Genomic DNA, 18,927 nt, shown 5'->3' on the forward strand with positions numbered 1-18,927 from the left:
TCTGATTTTCACCATATCACCACTGTTCCTAGTTTGAGAGAACTCAAGGAGATAAGGAATAAATGGGCTTATCAAATTGTAAAGTATGCTTAAGATGTTGGACAGCTAGAGTTAACAGAACAAGTCATTAATGCAACGTTCACACAACTCACATTTGGCAGCTCATTAGTACATGTAGTTCTTATTGCATTGAGGATTATTGCAAAAAAGAGGAGCCTCAAAAAGAAATTATAGATTTTAAAATGAAAGCAAAAATAAAAACAAAACAAAAATTATCCCCATTTCTATTAATTGTTACAGATATATAAAATCTTTTAAAGTTTCTTTTTTACATATTACTTATTTGTTTCATATGTTATTGTCAGTAATTTGCAGAAATCACTATCATTGCTGATATTATGGACTATGTTAAGATTTGTTTTGTTTTATACAGCAATCATATACCACATACCTGAGTTTGGTGGCAAGTCGTACTTAGCATTTAAGACAATGAAGGCTTACTACACAGTACGTATCAATCTTGAGTTCCGAGCCTCTGACCTGGATGGCTTACTGCTGTACAATGGTCAGAAGAAAGGCAAAGACTTCATCTCTCTCGCCCTTGTGAGGGGCCACGTGGAGCTCAGGTAAGATGTACGTTCCTATTAAAAGAAGCAAATTGCTTAACTGGCTTCAGTTGCTAATTATTGATTTTGATCATTTTAAAATAATGAAAAACATGATGTTAGCAGACCACTCCCTTTGCACTATAAAATGTAAATTTCGATGCAACCATTTATTATGGTCGTATTCCAGTGTGCCCTAAACATAATTTGGGCGGTGCCTTATTTGGATTTTCAGGTAAGAATATAGAGAAGTTTTATCTTGGTCCTTGAGGTGTTCACCCTTCATTTCTCATGCTTCGTTGTATAATTACATTGTATCTATTATTTTACTTCTAACACTGGCATTCGATACATTAACTATAACCATAACCTCAGAACATCAGAGCCTAGCTATTTCAAAGTATTCAATGATGTGACTATTGTAATAAATGTTTTTAATAATCTACCAGATGGCAGAAAAGACAAAAACATCTGGCCTGTTTAAAATATGACTGGATGATATGCTGGGAGATTAAAATACTAATTGGATGAGTCTCAATGGACCATATTATCTTTCCTCACCTTTGACTTTCCTAGTATTGTTGTTTTGTTCCTACATGAACAGACTTATCTCTCTAACAATCAGCCTGTTTAATATCCAGGCATTCATCCATCCCTCATTCTTCAGAACCTATTCTAGATATCCACTGTTCATTGAGAGGGAAGCTGACAATTTAATTTTATGGAGCAAGTTTGTATTTGTGTCTTTTATTAAAGCAGGTTAATGAACTCTTCCAGATTTCATCTTCTCTATATCTCCCTACCTCTTAAAAACTTTGAACATGCTCCAAATCCAACTTTCCTTCAGTTAGATTGACCGCAACTCGGTTACTCGGTAAATTTTGCTGAGGTTCGGAATGCTATTTACATTCTCCCCCTACCACTTTGACACCCTTCATATCGTTTTGTATAGCCCAGGGGAGAAAGAAATGAGGTCAGAACAACTACATTAAACCTTTCCGTCACTCTCTACAACTTTAACAACTTCCTCAAAACCAATTTCTTTGTTCATGATATCGGTCAATGTTCTTAACCTCTCCTTTTCTTGCTCAGTGTTCATTTTCCTTATACTTATTTGGGAAATTTCTTGCAAATTTTTATTCTTAACTGTTACATTTCTGAGGCTAGTGAAAGTCAGAAGTAGACCTTATTCGGAAGCCAAGGGAAGTTGATCATTTTTGCAACGCAGCAACTGCATGTGGCCTCTGAGTAAACCATCTCTGAGTTGAGGTGCTGGATTTTTGATCTGCACCTGGTTTTTTTTTTGCCTTTAGTCAATTTGCTTCATCCTCAATCCCTGCAGGTTCAACACTGGCTCTGGAACAGGTATCATCATCAGTAAAACACTGATAGAGCCTGGGAAATGGCACCAAGTCGTTGTGAACCGTAACCGACGCAATGGAATGCTATCGGTCGATGGTGAACCACATGTGCTTGGGCAAAGTCCTGATGGAACTGATGGACTAAACCTGGATACTGACCTGTTCCTGGGAGGGGCTCCAGAGGATGAAATGGCACTGTAAGTGTTTGTTATGACTCCTGGGAGATGTTATTTTCATTTGGGACATCTGATTTCCTGAGTTCCCACGACTCCAGAAACTGTTGATGATCAGATGAGACATCGAACTGAAATCCTATCTGGCCACTCATGGTGGATGTATAGGAATCATTATTTCAATGAAAGACAGGACTCTTATCTCTGGTTATCTCAATATTGTTTGTAACACATATCGTAGAATCCCTACAGTGTGGAAACAGGCCCTTCGGCCCAGCAAGTCCACACTGAACCTCAGAGCATCTCACCCAGACCCATTGCCCCCTATCACCCACCTAATCTATACATCCCTAAAAAACTATGAGTAATTTAGCATTGCCAATCCACCTAACCTGCACATCTTTGGACTGTGGAAGGAAACCGGAGAAAACCCACACAGAGACGGGGAGAATATGCAAACTCCACACAGACAGTTGCCCAAGAGTGGAATTAAACCCAGGTCCCTGGCGCTGTGAACCACTGTGCCACCTTTGTTAAACAATTTGGTTCTCGCGTTTTCTATGTTATAACTGCATCCACACTTTAAAAGTACAGCATTGCGTGTCAGCTGCTGCTATATATAACTGTGGTTGATAGGACATTTTGTGTGGTCTGTTATAGTTGCTTATTTAATCTCAATCCAGGCTCTATAGAGCATTTATAATTGTTCAGATTAAAAGTGGGCCAAAGTCGAAGCAAGATTTTGGGAGTGTTTCAGCATTTTTATGCAAACTTCAACTTGGTTCCCCTTCCTGTTTCTCATGATTCAACAATGCAGTACTGCTCTGAGCGTTGTAAGAATTCTGTAAAACCCTTTGTTGAGGTGACAAGAGGGAGAAAGAGGAAGGTTTCAGTGAGTTGGTGTTCAGCTTATGCTTGGTCAAAATTGTTTACTGCCAAATTGCACCGCGGGTATCAGCAGTTTTGCCAGTAATATCAAGACTGGACCTGAGAGAATAGAGTGCTGTGTGCTCAGGGCTAATGGATTAAGATGACAGAAGTTTTGAGGCATGGGAGGGAATTGATTTCCTTTGGGGAAGGAATTCTCGAAATCAGGAGCAGGAGGAAGATTCCTTATTTTTATTTGTGCATACATTACAGGTATTACTAGGCCAGCATTTATTGCCCATCCCTGAGTGACTGAACAGCAGTTAAGAGTAAACCACATTGATATGGGTCTAGAGTCATATGTAGCCCATACCAGGTAAAGATGACGGGTTTCCTTCCCTGAAGAGTGACACAGTGGTCAGCACCAATGCGCCAGGGATCCAAGTTTGATTCCAGCCTTAAATGACTGCCAGTATAAAGTTTGCACATTCTCCCTGTGGATGTCAGTTTGCTCGCTGAGCTGGAAGGTTTGTTTTCAAACATTTCATCACCATTCTAGGTAACATCAGTGAGCCTCTGGTGAAGCGCTGGTGTTATATCCCGCTTTCTATTTATCTGTTTAGGTTTCCTTGGGTCGGTGCTTCACCGGAGGCTCACTGATGATGTTACCTAGAATGGTGACGAAATGTCTGAAAACGAACCTTCCAGCTCAGTGAGCAAACTCACATCCAGAACCTCAACCTGAGCTACAAATCTTCTCAAAACTCACATTCTCCCTGTGTCTGTGTGCATGCTCTGGTTTCCTCCCACACCCAAAGATGTGCAGGTTAGGTGAATTGGCCATGCCAAATTGTCCAATAGTGTAGGCCAGGTGGGTTGGCCAATGTAAGTGCAGGGATAGGGTATGATGGAACTACGTCTGGGTGAGATGCTCGTCAGAGAATTGGTTCAGACTCAATGGGCCAAATGGCCTTTTCCCGCACTGTAGAGTTTCTAAGGGGGTTAGATGGATTGTTTTTCCCCAATAATTGACAACGGTTTCATGGCATTATTCGATTTCTGATTCCAATTTTTATTGAATTCAAATTCCACCATATGCCATAGCAGGATTCCAACCAAGGTCTTCAGACTGTTACCTGCGTCTCTAGTTTAGTGATAATACCACTTGGCTATCGCCTCTCCAGTCAGAGCAGAGATAAAGATTTTACAAGAAATTAGGCCTGGCTTGAAATTCTTTGAGGCCACAATATAAAATGATGAAACTGATGCTTTTCCCAATTGTGTTAAGTGCAGTGAGGGGAGGGTCAGAGTGGAAACTCGACAAGAGGTGAAATTAGGAAAAGGAACAGGGATCAAAGGAAAGGAGAAGCAGTATCTGGAGGAGTGTTAGAACATAGAACATAGAACATAGAACAGTACAGCACAGAACAGGCCCTTCAGCCCACAATGTTGTGCCGACCATTGATCCTCATGTATGCACCCTCAAATTTCTGTGACCATATACATGTCCAGCAGTCTCTTAAATGACCCCAATGACCTTGCTTCCACAACTGCTGCTGGCAACGCATTCCATGCTCTCACAACTCTCTGCGTAAAGAACCTGCCTCTGACATCCCCTCTATACTTTCCACCAACCAGCTTAAAACTATGACCCCTTGTGTTAGCCATTTCTGCCCTGGGAAATAGTCTCTGGCTATCAACTCTATCTATGCCTCTCATTATCTTGTATACCTCAATTAGGTCCCCTCTCCTCCTCCTTTTCTCCAATGAAAAGAGACCGAGCTCAGTCAACCTCTCTTCATAAGATAAGCCCTCCAGTCCAGGCAGCATCCTGGTAAACCTCCTCTGAACCCTCTCCAAAGCATCCACATCTTTCCTATAATAGGGCGCCCAGAACTGGACACAGTATTCCAAGTGCGGTCTAACCAAAGTTTTATAGAGCTGCAACAAGATCTCACGACTCTTAAACTCAATCCCCCTGTTAATGAAAGCCAAAACACCATATGCTTTCTTAACAACCCTGTCCACTTGGGTGGCCATTTTAAGGGATCTATGTATCTGCACACCAAGATCCCTCTGTTCCTCCACGCTGCCAAGAATCCTATCCTTAATCCTGTACTCAGCTTTCAAATTCGACCTTCCAAAATGCATCACCTCGCATTTATCCAGGTTGAACTCCATCTGCCACCTCTCAGCCCATCTCTGCATCCTGTCAATGTCCCGCTGCAGCCTACAACAGCCCTCTACACTGTCAACGACACCTCCGACCTTTGTGTCGTCTGCAAACTTGCTGACCCATCCTTCAATTCCCTCGTCCAAGTCATTAATAAAAATTACAAACAGTAGAGGCCGAAGGACAGAGCCCTGTGGAACTCCACTCACCACTGACTTCCAGGCAGAATATTTTCCTTCTACTACCACTCGCTGTCTTCTGTTGGCCAGCCAATTCTGTATCCAAGCAGCTAAGTTCCCCTGTATCCCATTCCTCCTGACCTTCTGAATGAGCATATCTGAGAATTACTGGAGCAGTTAACCTGACCTCCTGCACTGATGGACAAGTTTCTTTTAGTGAGTACAGGATGGCAGTAATTGCAAATTGTTCCTGCCTGAATGTAAATGTGTGAGATCAGTAGTACAGACAGCTTGGCACAGATCAGGAAGAGGAGTTGGATCCGACTGAGGGATACATGTCAAAATGCTCTCAGATTGAATATGCAAGCCAAGTCACCAAGGAACATGAAATGGAAAAGTGATGAGAATAGACCTGAATGATGAGTGAAGTTACAGTCAGTATAATACTCAGCAAGTCAGATCTTACCTCTGGAAACAGAAACTGAATTAACGTTTCAGGTTGATCAATTTTGGTGAAAACCTAACACTCTGAAATATAAACTCTTGTTATCCCTTGACTGGCCAGTCGAGTGTTTTGTGGCATTTTATTCATTTTTCGTGTAAAATATTAAGCACCATCTGCATTTGGATTTTGATTGCAAGCGGATTTGTATGTTAAACACCTGTAATTTTGTTTGCTCATTGTGTCAGTCACCTGGCTAATGGCAGTTTTTAGGTTTCACAAAAATGCCTCCTATTTTTGCAGCGTAACAGAGAGAACAGCAGCAAGCAAGGGACTCAAGGGCTGCATCCGATTGCTGGACGTCAATAACCTGGTCTATGACCTTGAGGAAACAGGCAGTGATGTCCTGTATGGCAGTGGCGTTGGTGAATGTGGAAATAACCCCTGTCAAAACAACCCCTGTAAGAATAATGGCAAGTGCCACGTGAAGGAAGCAGAGATGTTCCACTGTGAGTGTGACAGTGGGTTTTCAGGTAAACATGCCAGCAGTTAAATGTGCAAAAACCGAAAGAACTGTGGACGCTGTAAGCCAGGAACTAAAAGTTGCTGTAAAAGCTCAGCAGGTCTGGCAGCATCTGTGATGAAAACAATCAGAGTTAATGTTTCGGATCCGCTGACAAATTAACAACATCACTAATTCTCGCAGCAGGCTGCAAAGTAATTCTCCTTTCCCAAGAATTTCTACAATGTGGAAGCAAGCCATTCAGCCCATTGAGCCCACACCAACCCTCATCCCACCCAATCCCATAATCCAGCATTTCCCATGGCCAATCCACCTAACCTTCATGTCTTTTGACTGTGGTAGGAAACCCACGCAGACATGGGGCGAACATGCAAACTCCACACAGACAGTCGCCCAAGGGTGGAAATAAATCCGAGTCCCTGGTGCTGTGAGGCAGCAGTACGAACCACTGTGCCTCTTGTGGGCTCTTCTTGAGATTTCCTGGCGGGTCTATATTTTGTTTTCTCAGAGGCTGTGAGTTGGTTTTCAGGGGCTCCTCATTCCTCAATAACAGGTAATACAGCTGAAAGAAGTGTCAATAAAATAGCTTCTAAATTTGTATTGATTTTACTTGAGGATTCCTGTTTTGGATAAATAAGATAGCACAAATAAAAATGATTATAACAAATATTTTAAATTGGGATCTGCTGAAATCGACAAGCATGTCTTTGACTATCTCAGTGGACTTTTGCCTGGTCTCCCACAATCTGCCTCATTCACCTTGACATCATCCAGAACTCTGCAGCCCATATCCTAACTCCCTTGTTGCCCTGTGCTTACTCACTTGCATCTGAGCATTCTAGACTCCTGCAGTCATCAGTTTGTAACCCTCACTGTCTGTCTGTCTCTCTTTCTCTGTCTCTCCCACGCACATGCACGTGCATGCACACACACGCACGCACTCATTACCATCCTACATATATGCCCCTGCATGCCCAAACACAAACAGTCTCACAGGTACATATTTGTGCTTGCATCCCTGAGCGCATGCGTGCACGCACGCATCACACATGCATTTTCAAGGACTCTCTAACACTCACACACATACTCACACTCTCACTTTCTCACCCTCACACATATACATTCATACCCTCTCACAAAACAAACATTTGCTCGCATACTCTCACATGCATGCTTGTGAACTCACATGCAAAAATATTCTCACAAACCCTGAGTTTAAAGTCATTTTTGTGGGAGAAGGACAGACATGCAATCCAGGTGTTCCTGAATCATCTGTCTTGATCAGGGCTCTCACAAATTTGAGGGCAATTTCTTTGTGTAAGAGTAGTTGGTGCAGCAGAAGATACTCTAAATATAGAAGCACCAGAAAAGTTAAATCAGTTTTTAATTTGCATTCCAAACTACTCAAAACTTTTGGAAAGAATATTATGAGTCCCATTTTCACTAGGCTTCAATCTGGGTGCATTGCAGGCATACCAAACATTAGAAATAACTGCAACAGAAATCTTTGATTGAGGATATAATCATGGCAGATGTGCTTTCTTTTATCTTCATGGCAGTTGGTGTGGGGACAGCTGGTGCGAGAGATGAGTGCTTATTTTCTGGAAATTTTGGTGGGATAAAGGAGGGAAGAGACCTGCATTAAATTTGACCTATCCAGCCCAAGGCTGCAGTACATTTGGCAGCTCAACTACTTTGAATGCCGGGATATTTTGCACTGCTTTCCCCAGTTATTGTGTTCCAGCCCAGGACATCTCCATAAACTCAAAGATCATTCAACTGGGCTTTACATAAGCATTTGAGACTGAATGAAGGTTTGTTTTCTTAATGGTATGTGGCTGTCACTAGCACAGGCAGCATTTATTGCACATCCCTAACTACCCTTGAACTGAATGTCTTACAAGAGACCGTTTGAAAAGGCAGATAAAGAGGCACCCACATTACTGTGGGTCTGGAGTCACATAAAGGTCAGACTGAGTAAGGATGGCAGATTTCCTTCCCTACGGATCATTAATGAACCAGATGGGGTTTTTACAGCAGCTTCATGGTCACCATTGCAGAGACAAGCCTTATATTCCAAATTTATGAATCAAATTCAAACTCCACAAGCAGCCATGAGAGAATTAGCCTAGGTCTCTGGATGAGCATTCAAATAAAAGCAAAATCCTACAGTTACTGGTGTTTTGAAATAAAATGTTAACAGAAGGTGTTAGAGAATGAAGTTCTGAAGAAGAGTTCTTTTTGGACACAAAATGTTAACTGTGTGTTTCTGTCCACAGAGTCTGCCAGACCTGCTCAGTTTCTCCAGCACTTCCTGTTTCTATATCTGCATTATTTTCCAGAGAGATGAACGCCTACCTCACCAACGTCAACTATGAATTCAGGGGCTTGAGGCTCAGAATTACAAGGTTTTAGAGTAGATTTGTAGCTCGGCTTGTGGGTGTTGAGGTTGTTGAGATTGGTTGGCTAGCCGAGCTGGTTTCTTGTTTTGCAGATGTTTCGTTACGGTGCTGGGTGACACCCTCAGTGCTGCCCTTGGCGTAGTTCAGTGCTGCTGCAGTGTGTTGTTGCCCTTTTAAATTGTGTTCTCACACAGCTTCCTATGTGTGTGTTGGGATGGTTACTGTTGAGGTTCAGTCCCTGGTCTGTGTGTGTGGCTTTTCTGTGCACACTCATTTGTCCCTATTTGTTTTCTGCTCCACCATGATGCCCAGGAATGGGAGCTGTTTGTTCTTCTCTTCCTCTCTGGTGAATCTTATTCCAGTGAGGGTGTTGTTTATAAGTTTGTGTGTCTTTTCTGATTTGGTCTGTCTAATTTTGACAAAGGCGTCATTTACATCACGTATCCATAGTTTAGGTTGGATTTGCAGAAGGACAGTCCTTTCCTGTCTTTGCATCACTGCCTCTGCTATGGGTCCAGAGATAGGATGATAAGGTCTGGAGATGGGTGTCTCGTTGATTTGCTGGTATGTTTGGCCATTGAAGGTGAAGTGGGTGGTCAGGCATACGTCCAATAGTTGGAGCATGTTGTCCTTGAAGATGGTTTCACTTGGGTTGTGTGCTTGTTCAAGTAGTGTTGTCATGGTTTCCCTTGCTAGTGGTATGTCTATTGACGTGAATAGGGCAGTGACATCAAATGATATCATGGTCTCTTCGTCCTCTATCTTTACATCTTTGATGAAGTTGAGGAATTCTTGGGCTGAGTGGATGGAGTGGGGTGATTTGTTGACTAGGTGCCTGAGTCTTCTTTGTAGTTCTCTGGCTAATCTGTGCAATGTAGTGCCTGGCAGGGAGACTATGGGTCTGAGTGGGACTTCGGCTTGTGCACTTTAGGGAGGCCATAGAATCGGGGTGTGTTGGTTCCTTCGGGTTTCATTCTTAAGAAGTCGGTTTTATTGATCAGTCCTGTTTGTTTAAGACTTTTTAGCGTGGATAGGATTTTGTTGCCTAGTTGCAGTGTTGGCTCAGTCTGCACTGGCCGGTATGTGTTCTCGTTGGCGAGCAATGCTTGTGCCTTGGAGATGTAGTCCCTCTTATTCATTATCACTATCACACGCCCTTTGTCTGCAGGTAGTATTGTGATGTTCTTGACCTTCTTTAATCTGTCCAGAGCTTGTCTTTCCCATGTGTTGAGGATGTTGAGTTCGCTCCTTCTGGTTAGTGTCGGGACTACTGTCTGTTTTATAGTTTGCTGTATTTCTTCGTTGATATTGTTGGTCTTGAGTGTGGCTTCCAGTGTAGCTAGCAATTCCATTTTGTTGGCATCCCTGTAGTAGTAGTTCAGTCCGCAGGTGAGAATGGCTTTTTCCATCGGTCAGTTTCCTGTCAGAGAGGTTTCTTATCCCTGTGTCTGTTCTGTTATTGTTGTTGTTTTTGTGGGTAAGTGTGGCTAGCTTGTCTTGCAGACTCTGACTTTTCTTGGCTCTTGTGGTCTGTCGGCTGATGTTAATGGCTTGTTCCATGTCAGTTGTCCAGTCTTGATTGGTAGCTTTTCGGCACATAATTTCTCTGTTGTAGCCGACTGTGTGCATCATTTATCATTACCCTTACCCTCTTGTGGCCATTTTGTTCTGTTTTCCGGGCTTGTGTGTTGCTTGTACTTCACACTGCGAGGTAATACCTGGTTCCCGAGGCATCCATGCAGGAAGTAGAGTTGTTCGTGGGTTGCGCTCTCTTGTTTGGCGTAGTTTTCCCATTTTCTTGCCAATTTGAGCGTGTTGCACCCATAGGTCTCTTATGTTTTAGAATAGGTTTGTAGCTCAGGTTTTGAGGTTGGTTGGCTCACCGAGCTGGTCTCTTGTTTCGCAGCTCAGCTGCACTGAGGATGTTACCGAGCATGATAAGGAAACAAGAAACCAGCTCGGCGAGCCAACTAACCTCAACAACCTTAGAATTACACATTACCTATTTATTTTCCAGGCACGCAATGGCACTTTTGATGATTGACACCCCTGGTTCATTAATGAAACTTGGATAATGAGACTATCCATTTGTGAGTTGGAATTTAGTTTCAGGCAACCCTGATGATTAATACATTTATTAGATAGTGTAGCCTTAGCTGGTTAAGCTTGAGGAAAGGTTAACAATATGACTATAAGATATTGGCCCTGAGACTGAAGAGCTTGTTATATGAGGAGCAATTGAGGGCTCTTGGATCTGTACTGGGATGGAGTTCTGAAGGATGAAGGATGAAGGGTGATCTCATTGCAATTAATACAGTACTGAGAGGCTTAGAATGAGAGGACATGGTGAAGATGTTTCCACTGATAGGAGAGACTAGGACCTACAGGCACAGTCTCAGGGTGAATGAATGATCCTTTAGATCTGAAATGAGGAGGAATTTCTTCAGCCAGAGGGTGGTGATGCTGTGGAACTCCTTGCTGCGGAGGGCTATGGAGGCCATGTCACTAAGTGTACTTAAGACAGGGATAGTCAGCCCATCAAGTCTGCTCCACCATTCAATCATGGCTGACATGTTTCTGCCTTCTCCCTGTAACTCTTGACCCCATGTCAGACCAAGAACCTATCTATCTCTGTCTTAAATACCTCAATGACTTGACCTCCAAGGCCCTCTGCAGCAATGAGTTCTACAGAGTCACCATCCTCTGGCTGAAGAAATTCCTCCTTATTTCTTTCATTCTGAGGCTGTGATCTCGAGTCGTAGTCTCCCCTTATAGTGGAAACGTCTTCTCCACATCTACTCATTCTAGGCCTCTCAGTTGCAATGAGATCGCTCCCTCATTCTTCCAAACTCCACCAAGCACAGACCTAGAGCCCTCAACTGCACCTCATTATTTATTTTTATGATAATTCTTGTGAACCTCCCCTGGTCCCCTCCAAGGCCAGCACGTCCTTCCCTAGATCAGGAGCTCATAATATTCCAAACGTGATCTGACCGATGCCTTGTACAGCCTCAGCAATACATGTCTGTTCTTTATTTCTAGCTCTCTTAAAATGAATGCCAACATTGCATTTCCCTTCCTAACTTTTAACTGAACCTGCACGTTTAACCTTACGGGAACCCTGAACTAGGACTCCCAAGCCCCTTTGTGCTTCAGATTTCTGAAGCCTTTCCCCGTTTTTAAAATAGTTTCTGCCTCTATTCTTCCTTGCGAAGCGCAGAGCCTCACCTTTTCCCACATTGTATTCCATCTGCCATTTCTTGGCCCACTCTCCTAGCCTGTCCCAGTCCTTCTGCAGCCTCCCTGCTTATCTTATTTAGCAGCCTCATAGGCGACACCATATCAAAATACTTTAATTCTAACAGAGCCGTAATAATTTCTAACTAATTAATCCAGTTGTCTTTTTCCAAAACTTTCCTTAGTCCTTTCTCTTGCTATCCTATTAATTAAGTGGGATATGTCCCTGACAGAAAGATTGTCTACACGAACAGCAGAAAACAGAAAATATGTGCATTTTTCAAGAGCTGAACGTTTGATGGCTTTCTGAGTGTGTCGCACGTAGCTGACAGAAAAATCCATCAAAGTGTACAATTAAAAATAAAAGTCATATGCTTGACAATACAGATGACTTAATTTCTGGAAACTTGAGACTCCAAGCTCTGTGTGTTTATTAATTTATAAGAACTGTTCCTTTTTCGAAAGGAACTGGATGACACAGTATGTTGTGGCATTGTCCTTTCGAAAATAGAGCTTGATGCAGTTCAGAATAAAAATCTGCCTTGCGTATATGGGTTCTGTTTGACATATGCCTGAAACGTTCCTGGTAAATGACAGCTCACTGCAGTACACTTCCAGAGTCTGATGTGAGTTGTAACTGAAACTGCATTCCTCACCTCTGGGGACTACGAAATTGCCTGACATTGAGGATAAAACATGACAACTTGATGCTGGTAGAAAGAGCCACCGTTGTAGAGTTGAGTACACATTGGGGTGGCAGCTTATCAAACCTTAATTCAGAAACTGACCTAAGGAAATCAAGGGATAATGAGTGAAATGTAGAGTTGAGGTAGAAGACCAGACATAATCGTCATGAACCGTAAGCAGGCTGAAGGAGCTGTTTGATTTACTCCTGACTCTGTTCCTTATGTTCTCACTTGGCTATCTCTTCCCTCTTTTATGCCTGACTGGGTGCAGTGTTTATTTGGGACGTAAAAAGTAGAAAAGTGTCCCTTTTCCAGAACTGAAGTATACCACAATAGTCAGGCTCCTGAACAATTGAGGAAGTAGAAAATGTCAATTGAATGGAAAACATTTCCACTCTAGACTTTCTTTCATCCCTGCCTTTGTTCAGACTTCGCAAGGAATTCCACTTTTAGAATCATAGAACTTTACAGTACAGAAGGAGGCTATTCGACCCATCAGGTCTGTACTGGCTCCTGAAAGAGTGCCCCAGTTACTCCCGCTCTTCAGCCCTATCTCCGTAGCAGTCAAAATTAATCACTTTCAAATATATCTCCAGCTCTCTTTTGAAACCCCCTATGGAATCAGCCTTTACCACTCTCCCAGGCAGCACGTTCCCAAATCCTAACAATTCTCTGGGTAAAGAAGTTTCTCCTCATCTCAATCCCAGCTCTCCTGCTGACAGTTTTGAAATTGTGACCCCCAGACACTGACATACCAACTAGTGGAAACAGAATATTCTTTAACTTGTCAAAATTGTTCAGAATTTTGAACATCTCAGGAAGGTCGCCTCTTAATTCTCTCCTCCAAACAGAATAAACCCAATTTTAAAATTTTTCCTTGTTTTGAAAATTCCTCACTCCTGGTATCATTTCAGTAAATCTCTTCCGCATTCTCTCTGGGACTGTAACATCCGTCCTTAATAAGGTGTTCAGAATTGAGCACAATTCTCCAAATGTGGTCTGACCAATGACTTGTAGAGGTGTAGCATCACTTCCTTGCTTTTATTTTACCCTATGCCTCTACTTATAAACCTAAGGATCCTATAAGCCTTCTCAACAACTGTTTGTACTTGCCTGACCACCTTCAGAGAACCATGCACATAAACCTCAAGGTCCCTGTGCTTCTGTACTCCCCTCAAAGTTATACCATCAAGCCTGTATTCGCACACTCTATGAGTTTCTTGTACCAAAATGCATTACCTCACATCTTCCTGATTTAAATTCTTTTGCCAGTGTCTGCCCATTTTTCCACATTGTTAATGTCCCTCTGATGTCATTCAGCATCATGCTCACAGTTCACTATTGATTACGATTAGGTTCCCTACAGTGTGGAAACAGGCCCTTCGGCCCAACAAGTCCACACTGCCCCTTGGAGCATCCCACCCAGACCCATCCCCCTATAACTCACATAGTCCTGAACACTACAGGCAATTTAGCATGGCCAACCCACCTAGCCTGCACATCTTTGGTCTGTTGGGAGGAAACTGGAACATCCAGAGGAAACCCACGCAGACACAGGGAGAATGTGCAAACTCCGCACAGACAGTTATCCTAGGCTGAAATTGAACCCGGGTTCCTGGCACTGTGAGGCTGCAGTGCTAACCACTGAGCCACTGTGCCGCCTATTCTCCCGAGCTCAGCATCATCATCTGCAAATTTAGAGATTTTTCCCCTCAACATCCACCTCCAAAAAATTTCGAGCCAAGGTAATCTGTTATTTGCAGCCCTTTGCCAAACAGCTGCCTAACAGAAAATTCACGCATGAGTAGTTCATGGATCACAATCTTTGCCTTTTTAAAAACTTTCTTAGTGTTTGCTTAAAATTCCTTCATGTTTGTTGGTGTGTGTAACATGGGTTAGAACTGTAAGATGCCAGGATGCAACTAATACAGTTTCATTTGTTACTTTTCCAGGAGCAACATGTGCCGATGAGCACAACCCTTGTGATCCCAACCCCTGCCACCCATTAGCGAAATGTTTGGTGCTACCTGAAGGTGGAGCAAAGTGTGAATGCCCAATGGGCCGTGAGGGAGAGTTCTGCGAAAGAGGTAAAGCCTAGTGCTGTGTTTTCAAATCAAGCAAGTGATAAATCAGCAGCAGCCTTCAGTTTAGCAATCAGTGTGTTTTTTTTATGGTTGGAATATGGATTAATCAAAGCAATGACTATTCAGTCAGAAACACTTCCATTAGAAACCAGTGAGCAATCAAATTGAAAATATTAGTGATACATTGGTTGGTGATGGAAGGTTTTCTGCTCATGTACAACTGGTTTCATGGTTTCTTTCATCACCTTCGTGAGATTTATGTCAGCTGAAAGTACAAACATAGGCGCTGTGAACATTTACATTGGAAGCAATCACTGTTGCTTATTTTGGAAAGAGAGATTTGATTTTGGATGCTTGTTTAGATTTGAGGACAGAATAGTAAACTGAGTTTACAAATCAGCTGCAATTCCCTCTCTCATTTTAGCTTTGGCTTTGTCTCTTAATTGCTGTCTCACTCTCATATTCTCCTTCAATCTCATTTGCTCTCTCGTTCTCTCTCTTCTCTCACTCTCCTTTGCTCAATCTCCCTTTCCTCCTCACTCCCTCTCACTGTCTTGTGCTCTCTCTCTATTCCTCTCTGGTTCTGTCTCACATTCTCTCTTCCTCATTCTCTCACTGTCTCTCTTAGTTGCTCTCACTCTCTCATTCTTTCTCTCTCTCTCTCTCATTCTAGAACATAGAACATTACAGCACAGTACAGGCCCTTCAGCCCTCGATGTTGTGCCGACCTGTCATACCGATCTGAAGCCCATCTAACCTACACTATTCCATGTATGTCCATATGCTTATCCAATGACGACTTAAATGTACCTAAAGTTGGTGAATCTACTACCGTTGCAGGCAAAGCATCCATTCCCTTACTACTCTCTGTGTAAAGAAACTACCTCTGACATCTGTCCTATATCTTTCACCCCTCAATTTAAAGCTATGCCCCCTCATGCTCGCCGTCACCATCCTAGGAAAAAGGCTCTCCCTATCCACCCTATCTAACCCTCTGATTATTTTATATGTTTCAATTAAGTCACCTCTCAACCTTCTTCTCTCTAATGAAAACAGCCTCAAGTCCCTCAGCCTTTCCTTGTAAGACCTTCCCTCCACACCAGGCAACATCCTAGTAAATCTCCTCTGCACCCTTTCCAAAGCTTCCACATCCTTCTTATAATGCGGTGACCAGAACTGTACACAATACTCCAAGTGGGGCTGTACCAGAGTTTTGTACAGCTGCAGCATAATCTCTTGGTTCCGGAACTCGATCCCTCTATTAATAAAAGCTAAAACACTATATGCCTTCTTAACAGCCCTGTCAACCTGGTGGCAACTTTCAAGGATCTGTGTACATGGACACCAAGATCTCTCTGCTCATCTACACTACTAAGAATCTTAGCATTAGTCCAGTACTTTGCCTTCCGGTTACTCCTACCAAAGTGCATCACCTCATACTTGTCTGCATTAAACTCCATTTGCCACCTCTCAGCCCAGCTCTGCAGCTTATCTATGTCTCTCTGCAACCTACAGCATCCTTCATCACTATCCACAACTCCACCGACCTTAGTGTCATCTGCAAATTTACTAACCCATCCTTCTATGCCCTCATCCAGGTCATTTATAAAAATGACAAACAGCAGTGGACCCAACACCGACCCTTGCGGTACACCACTAGTAACTGGTCTCCAGGATGAACATTTCCCATCAACTACCACCCTCTGTCTTCTTTCAGCAAGCCAATTTCTGATCCAAACTGCTATATCTCCCACAATTCTATTCCTCCGCATTTTGTACAATAGCCCACTGTGGGGAACCTTATCGAACGCCTTGCTGAAATCCATATACACCACATCAACCGGTTTACTCTCATCTGCCTGTTTCGTCACCTTCTCAAAGAACTCAATAAGGTTTGTGAGGCACGACTTTCCCTTCACAAAACCATGCTGACTATCCCCAATCAATTTATTCTTTTCTAGATGATTATAAATTCTATCCCTTATAACCTTTTCCAACACTTTACCAACAACTGAGGTAAGGCTCACTGGTCTATAATTACCAGGGTTGTCTCTACTCCCCTTCTTGAACAGGGGAACCACATTTGCTATCCTCCAGTCGTCTGGCACTATTCCTGTAGACAATGACGAGTTAAAGATCAATGCCAAAGGCTCGTCAATCTCCTCCCTGGCTTCCCAGAGGATCCTAGGATAAATCCCGTCCAGCCCATGGGACTTATCTATCTTCACCCTCTGTAGGATTTCTAATACCTCTTCCATGTGAACCTCAATCCCACCTAGTCTAGTAGCCTGTATCTCAGTATTCTCCTCCACAAATATGTTGTTTTCTAGAGTGAATACTGTTGAAAAATATTCATTTAGTGCTTCCCCTATCTCCTCTGATTCCACACACAACTTACCACTACTATCCTTGATTGGCCCTAATCTTACTTTCGTCATTCTTTTATTCTTTAATTACTTATAGAAAGCCTTAGGGTTTACCCTGATCCTATCCGCCAACAACTTCTCATGTCTCCTCCTGGCTCTTCTGAGCTCTCTCTTTAGGTCTTTCCTGGCTACCTCGTAGCCCTCAAGCACCCTAAATGAGCCTTCACATTCTCTCCTCGGGTTCTCCTCTCACTCTCAATCTCTCTTGCACACACCTTGCTCCCTCTCTGTCCTTGCTTTGTCTCAATCTGTCACTCTTTCCTCTCATTTTCCGTGTCTTTCTATCCCTCCTCCTCTCTCTTGCTCATTCTTGCTATCTCTCCCAGTGATGTGATAACAATTGTAAGGCTTTTTTGTTTTTGGGAAAATGAGGCTGAGTAACAGATCACGTGCAGCCAAGGCTTAGACAGTATCAGCCAAGAAATTGTAGTGGGCTTGGTTTTGTTTTGAAACAGAAATAAGAGATTGTGCCTTTTCATTTGCTTACGATATTGGAGAAGCTGGTACTGTCATTTTTGTGGCAGAGATCGAGGGGTGGATTTGATCAATGTGGGCAAAATTGTGTAACAGTTTGGTCGAGGTAGACAAAGAAAAGTTGTTCACATTAGACTGATGGTCAAAGGATACCGAAACGTTGACCACTCCTTTCCTTTAGATGCTGCCTGGCCTGCTGTGATTTTCCAGCCTCCTGTTCATCTACCTACAGTCAAAGGACTAGGACTGGCTTAAAGGTTTCGAGCTGCGGATGCAGTCTGGGCTTTTTTAGTGGAGAGCGGGGTAATGACCCAAAATTCACTGCCTGTGAAAGGCCAGGGGAGACAATGAACAATTTCAAGAGGAAACGGGTCGGGATCTTGAAAGAAACTGAAGGACTTTGGGGACAGAGCACTGAACGAGGATGGATTGGTTAACTATATAAGTAATTGACGTGGACTCAATGGGCTGAAGGGCCTTATTTGAAGCATTTTGACTCTGACAGTCAACAAGTTGGAGGTTGAAGAAGAAAGGACATAAATGATCATTTTACACTGCAGTATGATGGCTTCTGGTGTGACTTGGTCCCTGAAAGTTCTGTGGGAGAAACTGGTAGAGAGTGAATTTAATTCATTGTCACTTGAGCTTTACTTCATTTATAGACCCTGAATTCTTGAAGGCCACTGTCCAGTTGGTTGGCCCAATCAGCAGATTTTACATTTTAGTCAATGCATACCTGATGTATTTCTTCGAAATGTCTGTGAATGTGCTTTTGAGGGAGAATTCTTTGCACTTGAAGCCGTGAAAGAGGGTTACAACAGTGAAACTCCCACTAAAGAATACAATTTTGATACGTTAACCAAAAATGCTGGAGGCTTGGGCTAAAATTGTGGTCCTTGACTTGCATGTGTTCACAGCTCTTGCTGTTCATTACTTCACCAATAAGTGGCACTCTAAGTTCATTTCTAAATGTCATTTTGTTCAGCATTAAAGTTGGTTCTGCTATAATGTGAGAGTTCCTATGCAACACCATGGTATAGAAAATCACGTTTTAGAAATAATGAGGCCTATGGGAAAAGTGGGGTTAGGGACAGATCACCAAAAAAAATCACTCAAAAGCCTAACACAAAGGATAGCCCAGTTTGAATAAATGTTTAATTCATATCTAGTAATGAGGTAAAAGTAAATTTAACAACTTACCTTGAAAAAATGTCAAGATGCCTGATGGGGGAGGAGGTTTTGAGGTTGCTCTGTTGCTAATACAGGGACTGAGGGTGATGGTGCTCATCATCACC

The 18,927-nt window shown here is 42.8% G+C and overlaps 1 protein-coding gene across 9 annotated transcripts in view; it reads left to right on the top strand.

Annotated features, from left to right (window-relative positions):
- agrn (agrin) overlaps positions 1-18,927 on the top strand; it is a 545,020-nt gene that overhangs the window by 430,540 nt on the left and 95,553 nt on the right. For all 9 annotated transcript variants that reach the window (XM_048561783.2, XM_048561787.2, XM_048561785.2 and 6 more), the window contains 4 exons: positions 434-626; positions 1,948-2,163; positions 6,104-6,333; positions 14,601-14,735. In XM_048561783.2, the coding sequence (XP_048417740.2) occupies positions 434-626; positions 1,948-2,163; positions 6,104-6,333; positions 14,601-14,735 (774 nt within the window). The remainder of the gene's footprint in view (positions 1-433; positions 627-1,947; positions 2,164-6,103; positions 6,334-14,600; positions 14,736-18,927) is intronic.

The sequence above is a fragment of the Stegostoma tigrinum genome, chromosome 28, assembly GCF_030684315.1.
Source record: "Stegostoma tigrinum isolate sSteTig4 chromosome 28, sSteTig4.hap1, whole genome shotgun sequence".
Taxonomy (NCBI): domain Eukaryota; kingdom Metazoa; phylum Chordata; class Chondrichthyes; order Orectolobiformes; family Stegostomatidae; genus Stegostoma; species Stegostoma tigrinum.